The sequence below is a fragment of the Cyprinus carpio genome, chromosome A14, assembly GCF_018340385.1.
Source record: "Cyprinus carpio isolate SPL01 chromosome A14, ASM1834038v1, whole genome shotgun sequence".
Taxonomy (NCBI): Eukaryota; Metazoa; Chordata; class Actinopteri; order Cypriniformes; family Cyprinidae; genus Cyprinus; species Cyprinus carpio.
In genome coordinates this window covers 16,584,100-16,609,588 of record NC_056585.1, presented here as the reverse complement: position 1 = coordinate 16,609,588, position 25,489 = coordinate 16,584,100, and the positions used below count along the sequence as shown (strand labels likewise).

General features: G+C 37.1%; 1 protein-coding gene across 2 annotated transcripts; it reads left to right on the top strand.

The window, feature by feature from the left end:
* Window positions 1–818: 818 nt before the first annotated feature.
* Window positions 819–19,944, top strand: ccdc88b (coiled-coil domain containing 88B). 2 transcript variants are annotated; one of them, XM_042770045.1, is made up of 29 exons: window positions 819–1,109; window positions 1,794–1,942; window positions 2,091–2,199; window positions 3,787–3,856; window positions 3,992–4,050; window positions 4,193–4,276; window positions 4,369–4,509; window positions 4,643–4,785; window positions 5,001–5,082; window positions 5,183–5,341; window positions 6,577–6,723; window positions 6,934–7,114; window positions 8,276–8,391; window positions 8,473–8,562; window positions 8,671–9,285; window positions 9,636–9,815; window positions 10,805–11,145; window positions 12,101–12,227; window positions 12,605–13,003; window positions 13,157–13,318; window positions 14,181–14,458; window positions 15,212–15,355; window positions 16,068–16,254; window positions 16,959–17,104; window positions 17,229–17,342; window positions 17,505–17,650; window positions 18,581–18,880; window positions 19,004–19,069; window positions 19,734–19,944. In XM_042770045.1, the coding sequence occupies exons 1-29, from the start codon at window positions 1,044–1,046 to the stop codon at window positions 19,784–19,786; spliced, it is 4,854 nt and encodes a 1,617-aa protein (XP_042625979.1). In that variant the 5' UTR covers window positions 819–1,043; the 3' UTR covers window positions 19,787–19,944. The 2 variants fall into 2 exon arrangements, with proteins under 2 accessions (XP_042625979.1, XP_042625980.1); XM_042770046.1 differs by having other exon boundaries at window positions 820–1,116.
* Window positions 19,945–25,489: the final 5,545 nt, after the last annotated feature.

The window sequence follows — 25,489 nt, the reverse complement described above, 5'->3', positions numbered from 1 at the left end:
GAAATCTCTTTATCCCTTTGATGATGGTTAATACTATGACTGCTGCCAAAGCACTCATACACTAACACAATATTAGGCCAACACAAGAAATACAAAGGTGTATTGCCTCTAGTTGTTTATTGAAAGCAGTTAGTTTTGCACTAGTGATCATAATAGTTTCAACTAATTTTAACTTGTTTCAGTGGATTGGTCATTCCAGGAATTTTTTTACACACACACACACACACACACACACACACACACACACACACACACACACACACACACACACACATAGGACTATATTAAAATTTTGGAGACAATAAGAATTTTTTAAAATAAAATAATGAGGAATTTTTTTTTTTTTTTTTTATATATATATATTAAAAGTGGCAGAAGATGTACTATCAGTACCTGGCAGCGCATTACACCGTTCCACCATAAGAGAGCGGCAAAAACTCTATTTTCCTCTTGTGTCACTCTCAAGTTCGATAAAAATCTCACCCAGGTCACCTTGCAAACCATGCATAGATGCATTTGTATATCACCTACATCGTTTATTTTAGGAGCATTTTCGATGACTTTCATTGACATGAATAGATTTCGTTTTCCTGTGCTGCCCACACACCTATAGGCTGTGTCTCAAAGTGTAATAAGGCGCGTACTGCATTTTTGGACTGACGCGTTTGTGGAGATTGGCTATGAATCGATGCTCAAAATGCAAAATGCAATCTAGACAGGCAGCCTATGAGGTTTTGAGACACAACCCTTCTGTTGCGGTCTCGCTCTGTTCAAAGTGGAAACGCGCGTCACGGGCGTCATGCTGACACTAGGACGCGCAGAGGGGAACAGACCCAATGCAACTCTAGATTCCGGTGTGGTTTCGAAGTGTGACTAATGAAGGAAGGAAAAAGACACAGAAAGCAAATATGTTAACAGTTAAACAGTTTTATCTCGACAGTCTATTGTCAAGAGAATTACGGTAATCATGAGTGTGCTCGTCAAAGTCTATTATTTAAACAATCCGTTGTGTTTTAAGGAATAAATCAGATCAGGTACAGTACATGAAGATGGACGTAGACGTTACGGAAATGTTAGAAGAATTTATGGGAAGTGCACTTGTTACATGGGTAGGTGGTAAGCAAAAACAATTAAAGTTCTTTGATAATCTTCATTTTGTTCGATAAAAAGTTTTTTAAGCTCTACAAACCAGTTCAGACGTATTCTGCTACTGTAAATAATGACCAGAAGTTATTTTTGATCAATTCATGTTAAATCTGAACATTAACAAATTAAAAAAGGTCAACATTTATGCTATTCTCTGCTGAAAACTTAGTACACTCTTAGCTTTCTTTTGGAACATGTTAGCTGGTTTGGTCCAAGTTGATAGACCATCTTGAACCAAAAACGTTTGGCCAGCTAGTTGTTGGTTCAAGATGGTCTATCAACTTGGACCAAACTAGCTGACATGTTCCAAAACAAAGCTAAGAGTGTAATAAGTTTGCAGTCTGTTTTTTGCAGCTAATGACCAACCTGAACCAGCTAAAAACAGCCACCGTGGTTTAAAACAGAGCTATTTCAAACAGCGGGGGATATCTTAAAATATCTCAATGATTTCTTTAGAATTTAGAGTCAAAATGAAACTCTCAATTTACTTAGGATTTGGACAACCGCCCAATAACTTTAGCAAACTTCATGTAGATAGGAAACAGGAATAATAAAGCTTTCACAACAGAGAACAGATCTTATATTCAGATATCAGTTTTTATTATGCATCTTGATGGGAGCAGGGCATTGTTTTCATTGTCTGTAAGGTTCATCTATTTGAGGGTATTGTTGATGAGGAGGAGAATGGATCACTCTCTCAGGAATATATGGAAGTAAACTCCAACTCCCAGAATGCTGTGAGGCAGTACCTGAAGCTTACCAATGGAGTCTACCTCAATGAGGTCATGAGGATCATGTAAGACAGACTCAGAAAGTGAAAGTAAAATTAATCTGTTTTGTTTTGAATAATGTAGCTTGAATAAAAAGCTGATGATTTATTGCTAGTTCAGCAGTGACTCAGCTAACGGCGACGTGTTTGTTGTTTGTTTGGTTTTTATAATCAGTGATCCCAATCCAAAGGCAGAACAAATCTACCACAATGTGGGTGATGACAAGATTCGCAGGGTGCAGAACTTTTCCATCCTCAATCGACACTTGAGATCATACTATCAGGTATTGAATTAAAGCATCAGTCAAATCACTATGTGTAAACATGAGAAATATATTTTCATGTACATTCCACAAATACATAATCAAATACATAATATTGCCCTGACTAAAATAGAAACGCTGCCAGCACCTGATGGTAAAGATCAGGTCAATAGTGTATGAATGGGCAATCCACTAACTCGCTGAACAGTATGTACTGCCCTGTAGCTGTGGAACAAGTTAGCCACGTTTTTTTTAGGTTTCTGTGGTTTCACTTCTTGTTGCAACTGTGGACATGTGTTTTTTGCTGTTATTTTCACACAAAGCATTTAAAAACGACAATTTGCAAAAAATAAAATGAGAGCAAAAAAAAAAAAAGAAAAAACTGAAGCAAAAAACTCTAAATTATAGACCTGCTTTATCTGGATTTTTGACATTAAAATATAAATGAAGTGTGCTTGATGACTGCACAGTAGTTGGATTTCTTTGAGGAAACTGTCTGATTACAATAAATTACACTAAATATAGGCAGGTGATGCATACATTTCTGTGAAAGCATAAGAGGAATATTATGTGAAGCAACCAGTGTTGATTACTGAACACAGTTATTGTGTTTACCAAACAGTACTGTTAACTAAAACTACTTAAAATCCTTTTCATTAATTTAATTAAGGCTGGAATAAAATGTAAGTATTATACTCAGAAAAAAAGATACACAAGCTGTCACTGGGGCAGTACCCTTTCAATAGGTACACCTTCATATATGAGAGTGTAGATGAAAAACTTAAAACAAAAATCAGAAAGGTTGCCTTGGCAGCTAACTGAAATAAAATAGGTTTAAGTACTAAAATTACTAAAACTGAATTAAAAGTAAATTAAGGCTAAACAGAAATATATATAAAAAACCTAGAACTTAAACCTAGAATTAAAACGAAAATTGAAAAAAATAAAAATAAAAGCTGAAAGCTCAATTCGAAATATTAATAAATATTAGAAATAATACTGTTAAAACTAAAATAATACTGCATATAACTTGTGACATTGCTTTAAACTATTTCACCATGTTTGCTAATTTTTTTGCCTTCACCATAGTTAATACAATTTGCAAAAACAATTTGTAGAATTATTAAAAATGAAAACGATAAAAACACCACAGGGAATGTCAAATACTCAAATAAATAAAATGTTACATTGTACAGTGATGCCGAACTTCTACATACACTTATAAAAAGTACCACAGTTGGTACTTTTTGGAATTGTGTAAATACCACTGTATATAAATTTGGTAGTCAATAAATGCCATCCTATATATCACTGTACCATGGTACTGCCACAATACACAGTAAGTCGTTTTTAAAAGCATTAGAAAATTAGCAGTGCAATAACAAGATCATTAGTCATACTGAATGAGATGTCAGTTGCAGCAGATTAATAAGCCTATTTTCCACAATCATGCTTGTTTTCATTTGGCCATGACTGCATATGAATAACTCTCTTCTGTGCTCTAATGCATGTCATACTTAAATCTCTTACTTATGCATTGTCTGGGATGACAGCAGAACACCAATGAGGTTTCAATGCTTATTTCTTTCACGCGTGTTTCTCTTTAAGGAGAATCTACAGCAGCTGGTGCTGATGCCGCTACCAAATGTTGCTGTTTTAGGTCGAGATCCCCTGACAGGTATATGTGTACATTTGACAAAAAAAAAAAAAAAAAAACTTTCTAATTATTATTAAATAAACAGAAATGTTAAAAAAGTCCACATTTTTAAGTAAATATGCTGCGTTGGTGTTATGTTGGTTTCCTTGTAAATAGAGGGCGCTGTTGCAGAGCTCAGACGACTGCTACTGTTATTGCTAGGCTGTGCAGTACAGGTAACTAAACACTGTAAACACTTTTAATATCTTTACTGGACAGTTTCAGCACTGTTTAGAGTTGAATTGTTACTAATGTAAACATATTGAAGCTTGCAGTGTGTGATTAATTTCTCTCTGTTCTATGACTCATTGTCACCAGTGTGAAAGGAAAGAAACGTTCATTCAGCAGATTCAGTGCTTAGACATTGATACACAAGCAGAGCTTGCACTTTGCATACAGGAGGTCAGTGTATTTTGAACATATGCTGAACAAAGTTTCAAACTAAAGCCCATTTGTGTAGTGTGCAACTAACCCTGTGATCCACCCTGCTCCAGGTGACGCAGGACCCGAGCGCAGTGCTTCCTTTAGAGTTTGGAGACATGTGTGGGCTGAATGGAGCCGAGCTGCAGACTCTCTTCTGCTCCATGGCCAAACAGATCCAGAACCTGCTAGCCCAACGAGACACGCATTTGGAGGTGAGAGAAGAATTTATTTTAGCAGTCTGACATTTTCAGGTGCAAGTACAGTAGGTGAGGCTAGATATGATTCAGTCACAGTTGTGTTCAGAAAGGGTGTTCTTCAGCTTTGGTTTCTCTGTTTGATTTTCAGAGGATAGCCGAGCTTTGTCAGCAACAGGAATCATCTACAGCCCATATAACCACGTCGAGTGGGTTTGGAGATGGACTTCCTGAAGGTCTGGCTGTGCAGTTGGCAGACAGCAAAGCTAAACTGCGCCGACTCAAACAAGAACTGTGAGTTTATTTGCTAATGCATACATGATGCTTTATTTGTGGAGAGTATACAATATTAAGTTTTTTACTGTATTTGTGATCAAATAAATGCAGACGTGTTGACATAACATTGGTTTAACAGTCGTTATTTTTCATAATTTTATTATGTTACACTAGTGGCACAGAAATTACACACTTCATCTTTAAAAGTATTTACACATGAAAATGTCTTAAAGGGAGGATAAAGGTGATCAACTACTGGATTGCAAGCAAGAAATGCAAAGTATGGAGGAAGAAATAAAGAAACTACAGAAGGAAGTGAGCACACTATACTGATAATAGGCACTGTATAATGATCATTAATAAATGTGAATGGACCCTGGACACTGACATACCATCTTATGTTTGGTTGGCTCAGAACCGAGCGTTGCAGGTGGAAGCACGTGTGAGTCGGGGTCTGAAGGATGAACTGGACTGTCTGCGTGAGCGTGCAGCCAGAGTAGAGCAACTGCAGACGGAGCTGAAAAACTGCACACATCGGCTCCGCAGCATGGAGCTGTACCGCACACAACTGAAGGTAGAGGTGGAGATATACATCACGCTGAATCATTATGCTTTGCAATTAGGAATGACAAAGTGGAGAGCTATAATTTAGAAATGGAGTAATATTTTGTGCTACTTGTATTCTGGCAAAAGATCAGTTGTGAGAAATGAAAGTTGCAAGAAAAGGATTAAATTGCAGGAAGTTACTTTTAAAGGAATATATATATATATATATATATATATATATATATATATATATATATATATATATATGTATGTATGTATGTATGTATGTATATATATATATATATATATAAATATAACGTATGTATATATGTATGTATGTATATATATATATATATAGACAGCATATTATATATTAGAGGTTGACAGCATGGATCTGTGGTTTGTGCAAGTTCCCAGTAAGCACCACTTCAACAGTCTCTTCAGTATGCAGGTGTGTTTAATAACAAAGCAAAAAAGGGTTTACAACTTAATTCTCTTCAGCTCAAAAGTACTTAATCTTTGTTTCACAGAGGTACGTGTCCTTTCTCCAGCCGCCACACACCTCAACAGTTTCTCAAAAACCACAATATACATACTGCTGCTGGTCTCATTAGCTAGCTGTATCTCACATATTTTGTAGTCAACAGACAACGGCCATGTATGTTCCAAACCGCCCTCTCATGATGCCACAATAAGATGTTGTTCATAATGCCATAAGACTCACTTTCTTCAGTTGAACACAAAAGGAAACCTGCATGACACTACCATTTATAATGCATTTATTTGATCAAAATACAGTAAAAACAGTAACAATGTGCATATTACAATATAAAATAATTGTTTTCTATTGTAATATATATTAAAATGTCATTTATTTCTCTCACGGCAAAGCTGAATTATCAGCAGCCATTACTTTAGAAATCATTCTGATATGTTGATTTCATGCTCAAGATTTCTTATTATTATCAAAAATCCCAAACATTTGAATGGTAGTGTATTATTTGCATTTGGATTAACAAAGTGGAGTGCTTTCATCTGGAAATAATATTAGATTAGTTAATTAATGGATAATTAGTATTGATCAAACTTATAGAATAAAAGCTTTAAAATTAAGTTGTTATCAGTCATAAAACATGATGCATAAAGTTAGCAGTGTGAACATTCTGAAAAAACATCACAGAAAAAGTAAGTCAGGTTTGGGTTTGGAACAGCATGACAGTTAGTGAATGGTTTCTTGAACAGTCATTTTCTCCGGCCCTACAGGAGCAGCAGCAGTACTGCGCCTCGCTGCAAGAGAACAAGGCACTTCTGGATGAGCAGCTGGCTGACTCTCGAGCGCGGTGCACTGCTCTGCGGGAACTGGAGAAGGAAAATCTTCTTCTCAGGCAGAAGCTTGTGGATATGGAGGGTGTATGAATGACTTTATGAACTTATGGTGTTTAATTGCCATGCTTCCATTTGACACTACGGAGCTCAATTTTGATTAATTATGTTGAGTCTGAAGAAAACTTCTAAAATTCACTTTAAAATGTATGAAAGTTATATGAAAGAATTGCAATCTTCTAAAAAGTATGATGTATATTCATATTTCTATATGGTTATATAATTGCATTTATGTAGGAGCGAGATGTTGAGAGACAGAGGGTAGACGAGCTGTTGGAGATGAATATGAGTCTGCAGGTGGATCTCAAGCGTCAGGTTCATTCTGTGGGTGTCAGTCAAAATGTGACTCATCAGCATTTCCTCCAATCAGAGCTAGAGTCAGACGAGGACGTTCAGGAAATTAACATGCCTAAGATTGGTAGGTTTTATGTATGATTTGATATTTGATATTATGACTCAGCTGCCATCGTAGATGATTGATTTCATGTCTTCATGCATATGTAAATCAATCATGTATATGCAGATCAAGCTGTCGTGTTGAAGAATAGACATTTATGCATACAAGCAATAAATCTTAAAGGATAATTCACCCAGAAATTAAAATTCTGTCAACGTTCACTCACATCTATGTCTTTCCAAACCTGTATTTTGTTTTTATTCTGTAAAGCACAATAGGAAAAGATTAGCATTGTTCTGGATGCTCTTTTCCAAACAGTGGAAATGCAGGGCAGCAGACAGTGCTAAGCTAAGCTAAAACACTTTCATGTTGATTTTTTCATCTTTTTTGAAGCTTGACGATGTTCATCCTTATTTTCATTGTGTGGTAAAGAGAAGCAGAAACGTCCTGCCCTGCTTCTCCTTAAAGGAATAGTTCACTGAAAAATGAAAACCTGAGAGGTTTATGTCTCTCAACTGAAAATACAAGTAAATGAAACCAAGAATATCATATCTCTTCACAAGACTAGATTAAGATTAAACTCATATGGGTTCATTTTGCGACACGTTTATGACTCCTTTCTAAATTTTATTTACCTAAACGTTCAATCGAGGAACAAAAAGCTCTACGATTTCATTAACCAAAGTCTTATGGGTTTGGAATGACATGAGGGTAAATTATGACAGAATTTTTATTTTTGGGTGAACTATCCATTTAATAACATTTGCATTTATGCATTTAGCAGATGCTTTTGTCCAAAGTGATTTATAAAAAGAGGAACAAAAGTGGTTTGTCAAGGAGCCAACGATATTTGTAATATACAATGCCAGGTTTATTTGACAACTGGATTAGAAAGCGAGCAAGAGAAGAGGAGAAATGCAGAGAAGAAAAGTTTTTTTAATACGAGTGAGTGTGGGTAAATGCATCAGTTTAAGGGTGTGGGGTGGTTAAGAGCTCAAGAATAAGGTGTGTTCAGCTGCTTCCTGAAAGTTGCAGTGGTCTCAGCAGTTCAGGTGGAGGTTGGCAGCTCATTCTTAAAGAGAGGAACAGAGATGATGAAGGCTTTGGAGAGTGAGTTGTTGCCTTGTTGTAAAGGAACAATAAGCAATAACATGTGCATGTGTTTCTCTTACTGTTGTTTAGATCTGAAGCCTCTTAGTGAGGAGGTAAATGAGGCTTCCTCTCTGAGGCTTCTGGGAGCTGAAAATGAGAATGCTGAGCTGAGGAGACGACTGGAGCTCCTGCAAGCTGAACAAGAGGTCAGTGGATGCTTTGACATTTTAATCCTCAGGCTACAAATTGATTCTTGTAAATTCTCAGGTTTCCCGTCTCTCTTGCAGGCTCAGCAGGCCATCTCCCCTGACATGACTGAAGAACTCCAGAGACGCATGGACCAACTCTCACAAAAGCTTCAAAGCACCCTCAAGGAGGTGAGGCATGGATTTAAAGACAGTTATTCTAAGCGTTTTGTCTTCTGTGATTTTGTCCTCGTTTCAACTCTTTGAATCAGGCCCTGTCATTTCTCTTTCAATTGTTAGATGGAGTGTCTGAAGAATGAAAATAGCAGCTTGAAGATAAATCTTGAAGAGCTGAGGACAAAACAGCAACGGAAAGACCTAGAGGAAGAGAGAACAGCCTCGGAGGGAAAAGAAGGGAAAAAGCCAATAATCCCAAGAGGGGAATGTGAGGGAAATGACACGAGAAGAGAGAAACACGATGGAAAAGAAGGCGTAATAAATGCCCAGAGAGAAGATGGAGAGGGGGGAGAGGGGAGCGTCGTAATCCTCAGCGAGAGAAAAAAGAAGGTTATAGATGAAATGAATAGCAAAGAGAGAGGAGAGGCTGAGGGTGAGAAAGAAATTGAAAGGAAGAAAGAAATCACAGAAGAGGCATCTCAGACGTACAGCACTGAATCCCAGAAGACAGAAGAAGATCAATTCTCCCAGGACGCCCTCGCCCTGCATAACCAGCTTCAGCAGGCCCTGGAAGAGGCTGACAGACAGACCACTTTAGCCCAGGATTTGCGCTCCAAACTGGCAGAGCAGAGTAAGAAGGTTTTGGAGGCTGAACATAAGCTAGTTTTCCTGGAGGCTGAAAATCAGCGTCTGAAGAAAGCAGCAGAGAGCCTCATGGAGGCTAGGAAACAAATAGAGGTAATGAACCATCAAGCTATGACAGAAAAACCTAATTACTACATCATTGCACAAACTCCTTCAACGTCCAGTCAAAGCCAGATAACGGTCCAGTCGATAACACCAATGACTCTCCAAGTAAAAATGCAACTCCCTGCCACTAGCAATTAAGAAAGACATTCAATATGTTTACTAGACCCGTGTAAAACAAGGACTGTTTCTCAGATTGCAAATGAAGAGATGCCAGCCTGATTTCCTCAAGGAACGATCTTTGAATCATCACCATTGTGCCTTGAAGCACAGCACTTCACTTTGATATGCTTTGGATAAAAGCGTCTGCTAAATAACCACTTAATATGTTTATTTGTCAGGTGCTGCAGGGTGAATCTATGCAGCAGGAGGAGGAACTGATGCATCTGCGCAGTCAGGTGGAGTTTCAGAAGATGCAGGCCACAGTGATTGCTCAATTAGAGGGAGAGAGGGCAGCCTTGGAGAGGGAGAGAGAGACACTCAGAGGCACCGTAGACTCGCTCAGGGCTGCAGTACGCAAGGTGAGGCGGGTTAATTGTTTGCCCTTTTGCTGTACTACAAGATATGGATTACATGGCTGGGGAAACATTGAGATTGATGGTGTCTGCATTAAAATTAAGCTGTAACAATGAGTAGATATCAAAAACCACAATGGGCAGAGAATCAGCATGGGTAACAGTAATGAGACACCAATAGATGATAATTGGTCTTGAAAGTGGTAGTTCACAGAAAATGTGAAGTTCTGTTATCATTTACTCACCCTCATGTTCAAACTTACATGCTTTCTTTTGTGGAACGCAAAGGAAAATACATACAGTTAAAGTGAATGAGAAAGTTGTCAAGCCCCCAAAAGATTAAAAAACACCATAAAAGTAGTTCATATGAATGTATTAGTCCATATGTGCTATATTATATGGATCTGTGTAAGGAACAGACCAAAATGTTAGTTACAAATTTACATCTCTTAATTCTCATTTGCATATTCAAACTTTGGAGTATCAAGATGACTCATGCCATGTTTAACATCAGTAATGTCATTGGTTCTCGCAAGTCTCATGACTGAACATGATATGCCAACTTTAAATATGTTGATTTGAGAGTTGTGTTGAAAGGACAGATTTTCAGTGCAGAGACCATTTAAATTTCAAATAAAATCCATATACAAGCTTCAAAAGCCTTTCAATTTAGCATACAAGTTATATAGATTACTTATATATGTCAGTAAGATTTTTGCTTTGAAAGAAATTAATACTTTTATTCAGCAAGGAGGCATTAAATTGATCTGAAGTGACAGTAAAGGCTTTTCTTTGACTTTGACACTCCATTCTGCATTCACTTCCATTAAATGGAAAAGAGAAATGTAAAAATTGAGTATTAACAGCATATAGAGATACAAGCATTAAGTAAATTATGACAGAATATTCATTTTTAGGTCAACTATTCCTTCAAATCTGAAGAAAAGTGAATGTTTTCTATTTGTTGACTGAACTAAGCAAACTATATTTCATAGGGTGACCAGCTGGAGCTGACCAACCAAAACCTTAAGGCAGACCTTGAAAGATTGGGACGGACCTTAGAGTCTGCCAGGCGGCATGAAGAGGAGCTACAAGCTGAACTGCGAGAATCTGGCGTGGAGGTGGAGTCTTTGACTCGAGGACGGGAAGAAGCGCTGCTTGAAGTCATGCGACTTGAACAGGAGAAGGAGTCGTGTCAGGCAGAGCTGGACAGTCAACGGCGTGAGCTACGACAACGAGAGCGAGAAATGATCAGACTTAGACAGCAACTGGAAAGCACAACATCTGCTCTAGAGCATGGCAACCAACGAGCCTGCAGCCTAGAGGCACAAAACAGGTACAGACATAAGTACAGGCAAAAGGACCTAAGCACTTGAAATATTTAACCAGAAAAAACACTATTACAAAAATATATACACACAATCACCAAAAAATAGTAAAAACTTTTACACTGTTACAAAAAAATATATATTTCAAATAAATGCTGTTCTTTTTAACTTTGTTTATCAAAGATATAAAAATATATATATTACAGTTTCCACAAAATATTAATCAGCACAACTATTTTGAACATTGATAATAAAATAAATGTTTCTTTAGCACAAAAACAGCATATTAGAAACATTTCTGAAGGATCATGAGACACTGAAGACTGAAGTAATGGCTGCTAAAATTTCAGCTTTGCGTCACATGAATAAATTACATTATAAAATATATTAAAATAAAAAACAATTCACAATATTACGATTTTTACTGTATTTTTAAACAAATAAATGCAGCATCGGTTAGCATAAGAGATTTATTTGAAAAATCTTACCAATGTAACTTTATGAATGTCATGTCTTGTCATATCATAGTGATCTTGTTCTAACAAACTCCAAAAATGACCAAACACATTGAATGTAGTTTTTATGACTTGTGCGCTATATATAATTTTGACCTAAGTTCAGGTAGTTATTCACTATTGATAATCTTCCACTGCAGCATTGGTTCTTATCTGTCTGTTGCTCACACATCATACTGCTTCAGAAAACTTAGAATATAGTGCGCAAGTTGTATGGACCACCTTTTTTGAAAATTTTATGATGCCTTTTTGTTGTTTTTAATCTTTTTGTGGAAAAACAAATGGAACAACACAATGAGGAGTATTTAATGACTATATTTTCATTTTGTGAACTATTTATTTCACATAGAACCCTTTGTCAAAGTCCTTATTTCTGATCTTATGAAATAAAAAGTGTGGCATAAGAATATTATATGTCTCACTCACTACATCTATCATATGCCCACAGACGCATGTGTCAGGAGATTTCTCAGCTCAAAGAGACATCTGTCCAGTTCGAGGAGCTGCAGAAGGAGAATCTGCAGCTCGGTACACTCAACGCAGAGAGGAAGGTCCAGATTGACTCTCTGACAAAGGTCTGTGCAGTATTCAGCATGTTTGTTAGCAAGATCTGAATGATGAAAGCAATAATTATATTCAGTACTATACTCAGTACACCGTATTTCTGCAATAATGTTTGCCTCGAGGTCCCACTGAGCTGAGATCTTGCAAAATGGGCCTCTTTAAATATTTCCTTTCAACCAGATAATTGTTTTCTAGTTGCTTTTTTTATCTGAAAATCCTCAGCGCAATTAGATTTCCCCTCCGTAGATAACTGTGCTGAAAATGCATCTTTGTGAGATTAATAAAAGTTGTTATTGCTCAGGTTTTCCTAAAGAGTCACATGGTTGGTTCTGGATAAAGCTAGTAAGGTACAGCAGTTGTCTAACTTAAATATCTCACTCACAACCAGGACCTGGCTAATGAGAGTGCCCATTCCCGAGAGTTATCCAATCAAATCGCACAGCTGAACCGAACACTTGAAGAGCTGCAGACCAAGCTTGAAATGGCAGCTACACAACAGCTACGATCATCTCCAGAGGTTGCTTTTTCACCTCCTGATTCACACAAACAGAGAATCGAGGGTTGTGAATCAAACAGACAGTCTCCACCGCTGTCAGCAAGCCCCCAGGAGGCCACTGTCAGTATTGTAGATAAGGTTAACCAAAACCAGAGCTCGGGGCCTACAGACTCTATCTCTGCAGCAGAAGACTCTGAAAACACAAGGAACAAACAACCACACACAATGGCAGCGACTGGCACTGGCAGCCAGGAGGCGTTGAGTCAAAGACTGATAAATACGGAAAGGGAGGTGAGATAAAATGCAAAACACACACTGAAATCTTATTATGTTTTGGCCCCGCAAGGTAATGAGACACCAACGCCGTCCAGGGATTCTGATTATATTCTAAATGAATGGATATCAACTTGTATGCTGAACTCTATGCCTCTGGTTGTATCCCAGAATGCAGTGCTGCAGCGAGAGCGGGAGGTGTTGCTGTCTCAGCTGACTCAATCTCAGTCAGCCTGTGCTCAGCTCAGAGAGCAGTTGGACGCCCTGCAGCGCCACTCCATCTCGCTGCAAGAGAACTGTGCTAAATTACAGGCCCTCAACACCAAACTACAGGTGAGTGCTTGATTGAGTGTGGGTTGCTGGTCTTAAAAAGGACCCTTGACACTGAAATAAAGACTGGGGTATTTTAGAAACTGACATTTGTTTCAATCTATATTAGATTTGTAGTGGGTGGACACTAACGGGTTTCTATCATACCATTGATGGAGCGTAAAACTTCACCACTTTAAATTATACAGGCTTTTCATAAACAGATTATTTCCACCTGAATGACCACACTCTCATTATACAGTGGGAATAGAAAAGAATCACCCCCCTTTAAAATAATCACATTTTGTTGCTTTGCAGCCTGAAAGAAAGACGGACACAGTTTTTGTTTTATCCAGCTGTATTTACTCAGTGCTACTTATAACATCCAAGTGAAGGATAAATTGTCAATGGGAAGAAGGTTTACCTTCCAACATGACAATGACCCAAAGCACACAGCAAAACTGACCACACAGTGGTTGAAGGAGAAAAAGGTGAATGTCCAAGCATGAATGATCTAGTCAGAGCCCAGACTTAAACCTCATTGAAAGTCTGTGGAATGCCTTGAAGACTGCAGTCCACAAACAGCCACCATCAAAGTTAGTAGAGACATATGGCAACAGACTAAAGGCTTTAATTAAAGCAAAATGTGGTTCAACAAAATACTGAGACAAGGGGGTGATCATTTTTCCAACTCAGTGATTCTGTTTTAAGAAAAAAAAAATTCTGACAAGTTGGTCTTTCACTTGGATGTTATAAGTAAATACAGCTAGATCAAACAAAAACTGTGTCTGGCTGCAAAGCAACAAAATGTGATTATTTTAAAGGGATTGATTCTTTTCTATACCCACTGTATCTTTTTTATTTTACCCCATTTCCTCTCACTCAGGTGGAACAGGCATCTCTGAGCTCCGAACATGCGACAGTGTTGACACGTTGCAATGAGAGCGAAATGCGCTGTGTGGCTCTGGAGGCAGAATCAAGGGTGTGGCTCAAAGAGAAGGAGGAGTCAGTGATGCGCCTAGAGGCTGCAAGGCGGGATCACGAGAGACTGACAGCTCTGCAACAGAGACAGGAGGCGGAGTTAGAAGAGTTGTTGGCCAAACACAGTCAACTGAAAAGCAGCAGTCGCAGTCTAGATGCTCAATATAAAGACACTGAGGCCAGGTACAGTGTCTTAGACAAGTTTAATTGAATTAATTGAATAATAAATGTATATTTGAAAATAAATAAAATTAGAATAATTTATTTAATAAATAGTAATTTTAGCTGATTCAAAGGAAAAAAATGTTTGGTTATTTATTTAATTAATTTAATAAATTAATTTGTAATAATTTAATAATAATAATCTTAGCATACTTACAAAAGTGGTCTAAGAGGAAAAACGATGAGGTTATTTAATTAAGAATAAGAATTAATGAAGCATAAATTAAGAATAATTTAATGGTACTTTTTGATAACATATGTTTTTTTAGGTCATATCTTGTTTTAAGTCTAACTGTGATTAATCGAAATATGAAAACACAAGGTTGTTACATGACTTGTACTTAAAAAAAAAAACTAAAATAAATGTAGATTCCAAAAAAGTATGAACTAATATTACTAAAATAAAACATACAATAACACACCACATACACAATTTTTTTTTGTTTATTCCACATACAACTTTTACGCATAATAATAGAAAAACTTAAGACTTTGATGTAGTTTGGTTTTAATAAAAATTATGTTAATATAAACATAACTATAGTATTGGTTTATTGTTGTTTAAGTAATTGCTGTTCCATGTGATTTTAACATCATATGAAATTAAAACATGAATTTACAGTAGCTGAAATAAACTAAATAATCTCGATTTATGATTTAAAAAAATATCTTTGATTTAAGGCTTGTAAAATGTTCAAATACCGTACTTGTCAGATATAAGGAGCTGTTGGAGCGAAAAGCAAAGTTGGAGGAGGCAGAGGAATCAATACGTGTGGAGAGACAAAAAATGGAGAAAGTGACACAAGGGCAGGTGGAGAGCCAGAAAGAGCTGGAGAGACTGAAAATGGACAATGAAAGGTGAGAAAAAGTCATAATTGCGGTGACCACAACACTGGCTTGAAGTTACAGTTGAGCAGATTCATAGAAAAATGAGAGAGGAAGTGATGATTCCACCCACCACAAACTGCTCTTCATCCACTGTGGTGATGGGAAGCACCACCAAAGTCTCACCAGACCATGAGTCATTTCATAGCCCAGTTTCATAGCACAGTTGTTGCCATGGCGTGACGACCTGTGAAAATATTTGTAAAGCTGGTTGCCTTGGTGAACAGGATAAAAGACATTTTTTTACATAACCCAGCAGGAGGCAGTTTACTTTTATTCAGTATGTTCAGTTAGTTAGATAACTGTGTTAATGTAGATTGGCGCTTAGATCACTCGTCTAGGTGAATGGACAAATGGTTGTATAGACAGACTCACAAAAGCATGTCTGGGCTTAACCTCAGGATCTAGAGAAATATTAGCATGAAGAAAAAAGACAATGAAGCCTACATTAGATGTACTTTTAAAGGGTTAGTTCACCCAAAATTAAATTATGTCATATAATTTTAATTTTTGGCTGAACTAACCCTTTAATCATTTACTGTTGTATAGAAATATATAACATAATCACAAATGCCAAAACACATTTTCATTAAGCCTCCTTTAAACCTTATTTGTTTATTTTGGGAGTAAAATATGACCTTCATTAGATGTGTAGTTTAGTTTAATTCACTTGTTCTATCTGTAGATATCAGAACTTGCAGAAGGAGTGGGTTCAGGTGCAGTCTGAGCTGCTGGCTCAGAGTTCAGTTCTGCGGGCAGAGTTGAGTACGGCTCAGCTTGAACGGACCAGACTGGAGGGAGAACTCAGCACTCTTAAAGAGCAGAACCAACAGCTGGATCTCAACAGCGTCCGTCTCAGCAGCCAATACCAGGTCTGAGCACAATGAAAATTATGACAGTTGTGTCTGTATATTATATACAGTATATGAGATCTTTTCTTTTTTTTTAATCATGAATCAAATATTCAGCAAGGACAATTTTAAGTAAATCAGCATGTTACAGTGATTTCTGGAAGATCATGCGACACTGAAGATATAGTGATATCTGGAGTAATGATGCTGAAAATTCAGCTTTACCATCACAGGAATTCTTAAAAATAATAATAACAAAAAATGTATATATATATATATATATATATATATATATATATATATATTATATATATATATATATATATATATATATATATAAATAGATTATTTTATAGATTATAATAGTTTAAATTGTAATAATATTTTACTATATATATATATTATTATTATTTTTATATATTATTTTTATCAAATAAATGTAGCCTTCATGAGATGTCTTTAAATGTAAATTATTAGAGATTAAATTAATTATTATTAATTTTGTTGTGTAATATTTATTTTATATCATAATACTTCAGTTTTAAATTTTTCAAAATGCAGAACTTTATTTTAGAATTATTTACAGGTTCAAATTTTGTGGTTTTATTATGCATTTCATTATACTGAAAGTCTGAGATTAATCATGTTAACTACAAAAAAGTTAAATAATAATTATTTTAATTTATAGTATCATTTATTATCATTTATTTATATGTTTGCTATAGCTTTTAACCCAGTTGAAGGCGAACTTGGAAGAAGAGAACCGACATCTCCTAGAGCAGAACCAGAATCTGGCCAAAGAAAACAAGGCGCTACTGGAGAGCAACCTGGAGAGCCGAGACCAGCACCACAACCAGCAGAGAGAGTACCTGTAAGAACACACATTTGCAGCTCACTTTTATCTACTTTTTCCACATGCACCATGTAGAACGTTCAGCCGTGTACCACCTGCATCATGTTTTTCTCTCCCATCTGTCCATCTGTCTCCACCTCAGTGACAAGCTCAACGAGCTGCGCAGGGAGAAGCAGAAGCTGGTGGATAAGATAATGGATCAGTATCGTGTTTTGGAGCCGGGTCTGCCTGTAATGTGTCCACCCAAACAACCAAAGTTAGTCAGGCTTTAACATCTGTCTCTAGCAGACCTTTTCACCATGGACTTGTTGCTTTATTCACTGTATGCTCTCTTTCATCTTGTCATCCTGCCATTTTTCACTTATCTGAACCATACTCGCCGCCTTTCAATCACCTGTAAATTATCTTGTGATTTCAGGAAGTCAAACTGGATAGCAGACCGCATGAAGAAGCTGATAAAACCTAAAGGTGGAAGCAAAGAAGGCCGCACTCAGTCTATTGCTGCTGGCAGTATAGAGAACCTCGTGGATACTGTAGACGGTGCTCCCATCTCTTCAGCGTCTGGTGAGACTGCAGAGCTGTATGGCTGGTGTAATAACATTAGATGTATTGGACCACAGAGTGTAAGAGAGTGCCAGTAAGTTAAGACTGCAGGGTTCCCTGGACTCTGTAAAACACAAAAAAGGTCCCCAAAAGCCTATAACAATGAATGATGCTGTTACCCTACCACATTATAACATTGCCTTGGATCACAACCAGACATAGTAATTCAGTGTTTATGTGAAGGAGCAGTGGAATGGAATTTGCAGATCAAATGAATATTGCACAGAGTGTATACAGCATTGAGATTTATGGTAATATAAATACTAGTATACTAGATATAATAATACTAAATCTAGTGATACTAAATTTATGGAAATATAAATACTGGTAACAGTGTATAAATAAAGTAACAGTGTAACATTACTTATATGTAATGTATTTTCTGTGTATGTGGTAGATATATATGACATGGCATTAACTTTTTTTTTTGAGCAAATAAGTGGATTTGTAATTTTTAGAATATATCCAGTATGCTTCCATTTTAATCCGTTTTCCTTTGTCGTTTTCATAAAAAAGTTCTTTATTTTGACAAATATATAAATATTCCATACATTTAAATCAGTATTAAACCAGTTTATGTGTGAAAGTCACAAAAAAGTGTTTTAAATATTATTATTTTGGCGCCATGATTTATTTATTTTTGCTTTGTAACTTTTTTCTTGACAACTAAGCACATTTCACCTCAAATTCTCAAATGGTAATGTATCTGGATTTATTACATTTTACAAATACAGTATTAACAATGTGTACATTTAAATAAGATATTTTATTTATTGTATCTATTTTTTTGTTTGTTTATATGGTATATATTTATATTATTTAATGTTAGAATAATGAGAATTTGGGGGGATAATGTGCTTAATAATTCTGTTTCACTGTTTCATCCCTCAGTTCATGAGCAGGATCCCATCAGTGCTCCAGTCTCTCCGAGTTCATTAAGGAGAATCTCATCTCAGGCTGAAGAAGAACAACCCAAAGCTAATCTGCGGAGTGGTCGGCGCAAGCTGGGCTCCCGGCACGGCTGGGCTCTCGGCAAGGGCAGAGGAGGAACTTCCCAGTCCTTCAGCCCAGGAGACCATCGTGTACAGCCTCGCATCCGCCTGCGCTCTTCCCAAACAGGTGCCATGGCCCTCTGGGAACATGACGGCAGCCCTACACCCAGCCAGGACAGCCCTAGTGAGGAGGGAAGAGGTAAGAAGAGTAGAAGATATGAACTAGATAGGGTAGAAGGAAATTAAATTAGCTTAAGGTTGTAAATAACATGCATTTGCATTTGTTTTTTTGTTGAGTATAATATCTGTATGTGTGTTTTAGTTGATAGTGAGGAGAACATCTCTCCCGCACACTCTGATGTCAGCCGTGTATCATCTGGAACAGAAGGTCAGTCTACAGCAGTTGTTTTTAACTGGTGGATTTTTTTGTCACTGATTCATCTGTCAACTGGTAGAAGCTAGACACATTAGGTTAATGCCGGAACATCGACATGCTCTTACGATTTAAACCAGGGGACGCAAACTCAGTTTCTGGAGGGCCGCAGCACTGCAGAGTTTAGTTCCAACCCTGCTCCAGCACACACACATGTAGTTTTCAAATAAACCTAAATGATTAGATTAGCTGGATCAGATGTGTTTAGTTAGGGTTATATCTAAACTGTGCAGGGATGTGGCCCTCCAGGAACTGAGGTTGACACCCTTGATCAAACTACACAAGGTAAACTAAAATACAGTCAAGATATTAAATATGGGTTCACTTGTAATAAGGATAAAGATTGTCTTTCAAAACTCTATTAAGTCAATATAAAAACAAGCTGTCTCTTTTCCATTTATATTAATATATTTGAACATATTTTGAGGCTAATTAATATTTTTGATGGATAAAATACTACATTTCAAGAAAAGTTATGTTTGCTTTAAATTAGTTAGAATAATTAGCCACTTAATATTCAGCAAGACCACTGCAGTTACTTTTAATTATTGAATATGTCTTGATTTATTTTATTAAGAACGCCCAAAAAACATTAACATCTTTTGTCTCTCTCCTTTAGATTTTCACACCAGTTTTGACAAGCAACAAGACACAGAAAACAAACAAGCATAAAGCAATCACAATTTGTTAATGCTCATTTAACTGCCTTTATCCCTTGGTTTTTAAACAATTTTATTTACAAAACATCCATAAAGCATATAGTATAAACTTACTATATGTAATGGTCCAGTACATTTATTGTCGGAAAACAATTAAATGAATTTAAAACACATATGTATGATGCATCCATCATTAAAACACTCCATATATTTATAGACATGCGACTATCATGACTTTTATGAAATATTATACTAAATTATTATATTTATATATATATATAGTGGATGGGGTTGTAGTTCTTATCCTCACCGATATGTGGCACTATAATGCCCAGTGGTTGTGCTGGTGCCTTTTTGTCTGTATAATTATGAGAGTGTCTTATACAAACTGATGCTAACAAGATATTTATGAGAGCAGATTAATTCATGCTGTCTCGTTTGAAAAAAAAAAGCTGACACTTTGGAGACTTTGACATTTAGGAAGGAGGCAGATGATGATGGGGGTCTTAAAACAACGTGGGTGTGGGTAAAGATTTTTTTTTTTGACAATCCTTGGCTGGGGTGAATCATAACTCAAAAACGACAAATGGAACGCTAATACAATTCATGAATTATGCAGTTGTCATGGCAACATTAATCAAAATGCGTCAGTCCACAGACCTTTTTGTCGATGAACTGATGATATACTGAGCACCACGATGCACAGTTTAGAGATTGTCATCCAGTAGACCACATTTTAGGGAATGTCTTAAAGATGCTGCATTCTGAATGTTTAGACGATGCACTTGTCTCAAAGATGCCGAAAACACAATTTTTTCAGCTGAATAAAGAAAAGCAATTGTGAAGTTTTCAGAATTTCGGCTAAAATTAGAAGACCCCCAGAGGGTAGCCTTCATTAATTTGAGAGGAGAATGATTATTGTGAGATCTCATGGGCTGTTTGCCTCTGCAGTAGAGTCCTTAAAACAAAGCCACCACATATTTATATGCAACAGATCGTATGCAGCTATTACAAGATGAGATGTGACCTCCTGACTCCCTGGAGTTTGTTGAAGATACTCAGAGTTTGTGGGGATCATCTGAAATATGGTCACAGGTGATAGTATCTTTCTGAAGCACTGTCATCTTACCCCATTCATTCCCGCTTTCTCCTTCCGTCAACAGCTCCTGTCATGCTCCATTCCCTGGCGCGCTCTCCTCCTCTCCCTCTCTCCCTCTCTCCCTCTCTCCCTCCCTCACTTGTTTCTCCCCCAGTGTATTAAAGGCTTTGACGCTCTCAGTAAAAAGCTGATTTATTTTGTGGAGGTATCGATCGCTCTCTGCATTAAAGATTATAATTCATTACCCTGGTCCTTTTAATACATTAAACATTCAAAATAAAAATAAAATAAAATCGAGGTAGGTGAGAGGAGAGCACTCAGACACTGTCCACTCACACATGCACACACTCTCCATTTCAATCACATTTGGATAAACACTAAAACCTTTAAAGTATATTTATTCTATTAAAATAACACACACACAAACACATACATATAGAAGATTTACATTCTGAGCCTTATTTTTCTTCTAGTGTTTTTATTATTTATTCTAGCAATCTGACATGCGTTTTTGCCTGGTGAAACAAGGCACTTAGTAAATTTGTGAATACTGTTTTAGGCCAAATCCAACATAATGGTGGTGAGCATTGCATGGGCAGCAAGCACAAACTCACATTTTCAGGAAAAAATAAATAAAAACCTTCTAGTTTTCTTAGCAGAATCTTCATAAAGAATGTAGGCTATATAAAGTGCATATCATGAAAGCTGGGATGGTAGTTACTGTAAATTACACAAAACAAGGTAAGCCTCAAAACCAGAGGAGAATGCCACAGAAACAATGTGGATGCTTGAAAAGATCCATCACTGGTGGTTGTGCTTTCAGTGTGGGTAGACTCAGAGCATTGTCCAAATACAAGATCTATGACAAAAATAGAACCAAACAGAATAAAGATACAATGAATCATTTTATAATGGAGTGAATAGGCAATCATATATTGGCCACAAATGTCCCACTGTTCCATTATCACGCTAAGCACTCATGCTCCATCTAACATAGTATTTTTTAACAGCAAATGCAACATTTATGGTTTGTACACAGCAACTGACACAATGCATTTTATTGATATAGCCTAAATCAAAATAGTAGGCTATGATCACTTTGCTCTTTGGTTAACTATTTTTCTAGTGACACCGACACTTTAAATTAAGGGCTGGTTCATACCTAACGCAGTTACTTGTTTTAGTGCTGCTGCTATTAATTTTTTATTTTTTTTTACTTAAAGTGCGCTTCGAGGAACGTACTTTGATTGCTGTGTATCGCTGATTTTTCAGCGTCACGTACTAGCGCTGCGTTTTTAAGAAGTTAAAAGTTTTAAGAATCATTCCAATTCTATGAGAATAGGAAAGTCAGAAGTCCACTCCACAGCTGTAACGATAACAGCACAGAGGAACAATATCATAGGAATCACTTTCACAACAATTTTTTTTTCTCTGGCCGATAAATGACAAAAACACCGACAGCCAATCAGCACTTTACGTTAAAAAGTAGCCTAGAGCAAGGGTCACCAAACTCAGTCCTGGAGGGCTGGTGTCTTGCAGAGTTTAGTTCAAACTCTAATCAAACACACCTGAACCAGCTAATCAAGCTCTTAGGTATACTTCAAACTTCCAGGCAGGTGTGTTGAGACAAGTTGGAGCTACGCTATGCAGGACACTGGCCCTCCAGGACAAATTTTGGTGACCCTTGGCCTAGAACATAAACAACTGGAAATGACATGACTACAACGCACGCTTATAAACAGAGCATTATCGTCCGTTGGTATGGATGCATATATAGTTATCCTTACAGTTAAAAGTTATGCTTATAGCTAAAAGTTAATTTGGGTGTGAACAGGAATTTAAACTTAAACGTGTCTGGATAGCCTGCTGCTTTTTTCTCCTCAGCTGCGCTGCACGTCTGGTGGAAACAACGCGTTCTGTGCGAAAAGCAGTTATTATTAAGAACATTTCTTAAGTTGAATACTATGGAGATAATAATGCTCAGCACCATATTGCTGCAGAGTAATGTGGTAAACAAACTATAATGTTATTTTAACTTCTCCATGTGCTCTGGGGACTTTTGCAATTGTTAAATATTATATTAGGAATATTAAATTAAGTATATCCTACACATTTGTCTGACAGAGAGATGATATCACCTCTCTCATACAATACAGTAAACATCTTTAATATTTTAGTAGATACACAAACACACACACAGGCTGCAGACGCTCTGCAGGAGATGAAGCTTAACTTCACAGACGCTTCACTAAAAATAATTCCCTCACAATGTGTTATGCAGCCGCAGTGTTTACTGGAGAAGAACAAAAGTAAACGGCGTATTTAATTAAAGGATTCATATATGCACAAAAGAGCTGCCACCTAAAACCACCTTTAGTCTGCTCCTCTGAGATGTGAGCAAATTCTGGTACATTTGAAACTTCAAACTATTTTGACAAAACATTCGCCTGTTCTTTGATGAATATTCTTCTCATATGTAACTCTACTGAAAGTCCTGATGCCTCCTTCAAGCCTCCATCACCCCCACCTCTTCTCCTCTACCCGAGTTTATTGTCTACTGCCCTCAACGCTGGTGTTTAGGGCTGACAGGCTTTCAGCTAGTAAATCAGTGAATTGATCCTGAGGGGCAGCAGAGTGTCCTGGGTTCTGCTAAAGATCCATTTTCATTTCACAAGCAGCCCCCCACGCCAGCGTCTCCTCCAGCATCCATAAACATCAGCAACCAACTCCTGCTGACCCCATCCGACTCTTCCAACACTCTCGCTCACACTCATTTACCTGCTCACCCGCTCTCTCGATGTGATGAGGTAATCTGTTCTCGCAATGCATGATCAAAGAGCAAACAACACTTTTTTTTTTTAAAGCAACTTAGTAGTTTGCTCTCTTCATATACATAGAATGACAGAGGCCCTGGAGCTTGTGGGGGCTGTAGTGACACAATCACACTGCATTCTACACTAGAACTATTCTAGAACTGTTCAAGAGCATTTCATCTGTACGGTTTGCTTTTGGTGGGGCAATTATATTTTACTAGCTAATGTATTACAAGTATCGAACACATATAAAGTCATTGATAAAGAACATTAAGTAAACACGTTTGAACAATAACCTTTAGGCTTACGAGGAGCATAAATAAATAAAAAAAAACCCACCATACTATTTTTTTTTCTAAAAAATAAACTACATGTGGGTTAATAAACTAAAAATATGGTCTGAATGTAGCATCAATTTGCAGTTTAAAAATGAAAAAAAAAAAAAGTTTCCTGATAACCAAGTTCACTCTCTTTAAAATGCTCTTAATTATTTTATTATGGAGCTCGTTCCAAGACAGTACGTGCATCATTTGTGGTAGAGTTTCACAGTTTGTATTCCTAAATATTGAAAGAAAATCAACCTTTATGAGTCATTTTCTAATCCTTATCTAGCAGCTTACAGCAACTTCAGAGTTATATGACTGTGTATAATTTATATTGTAGAACAAAATGTAAAAATCTCTTCAAGTAATGCTAACCACAGACCTTACTGTACTCATAAATCAAAAACCTGGATTCTTAAAAACCCTTAAAAAATTCCAGAGGGAACTTCCAGTTTGACCTATAAATTGGGTAATCGCTCATTTAAGTAGAAATTTATTTGACTAAGCAGGGAACTGTCAAGACCAAAGGTGCTGAACTAAGTATAACATTTTTGCAATATCTCAAAGCCCAAAATAGCAGCCAAACATGGACATTTAGTTAATTAAGAACGTTTAAAAAAGTAAATGTTAATGATGAACTACACAGCCAGCGCAGGCCAGAGGGGGAACAAACCAAACGAGAATAGAGCATGCTGCTTGTTCACACATATACATTTATGCAGGATTATTTTAAATAAACTGAACAAAAATGCAACTTCTCATTGTCTGGAATGCATTAGCGTTGACATTTTAATGGACTTTTGTGTTCAAGAGGAAAGAAAAAAATCCTGTGTGTTTGAAGTGACATGAGGGTGGATAAAAAAAATGCTAAGCAACTGCAACTTGGCTAGACCAAAAAGTAGAGACATACGTTTTTTTTGTTTTTGTTTTTACCTTGGAACTTAATAATCAAAAATAAAAATTATTATTTGGGAAGTCACATTCAAATCCACTTGGCTCAAAAAGCCCTGGCTGCACCCACAAGATTAAACCAGATTGAAGTGACTATAAACTGTGACAGAGCACCAGGATGAAATGGCAGGGCCGCGAGTGATAGCGAGCTCCGTTTGACCGGCAGAATCTGGGGTTATGAGTCTGACGATACACAGGGAACGCAGCTGGAGGGAACCAGAGAGAGAGACACGATAGGATCATCGAAAATGAGCGCACGAGGGCATGGGAATGAGAGATAAGGTGAGAGAGCAGCAAAAAAGAGAAGAGGAGCTCTCATCTCGCCGTGCTTCTGCTGCTGGTGTATAGGATGCACTCCAGTGTAATTGTCACTGAAGGGTTACTATTTCAGCAGCAGCTCCACACTGCTGCTTTCACTGTACCAATCCAGCAAATTAAATAACACTTTACTAAGAGGGCTAGAGAGAGGGACACAGAGCTGGATTGCAAGAGGGAGGAAAGGAAGAGAGAAGTGCTGATGGGAAGGTGAT

Excerpts from the sequence above, each read along its gene's own strand:
- ccdc88b (XM_042770045.1), top strand. The coding sequence starts at position 1,044 with ATGAAGATGGACGTAGACGTTACGGAAATGTTAGAAGAATTTATGGGA. Across the intron at positions 14,459-15,211 it reads TATAAAGACACTGAGGCCAG|ATATAAGGAGCTGTTGGAGC; the intron begins GTACAGTGTCTT and ends CGTACTTGTCAG. Across the intron at positions 15,356-16,067 it reads CTGAAAATGGACAATGAAAG|ATATCAGAACTTGCAGAAGG; the intron begins GTGAGAAAAAGT and ends TTCTATCTGTAG.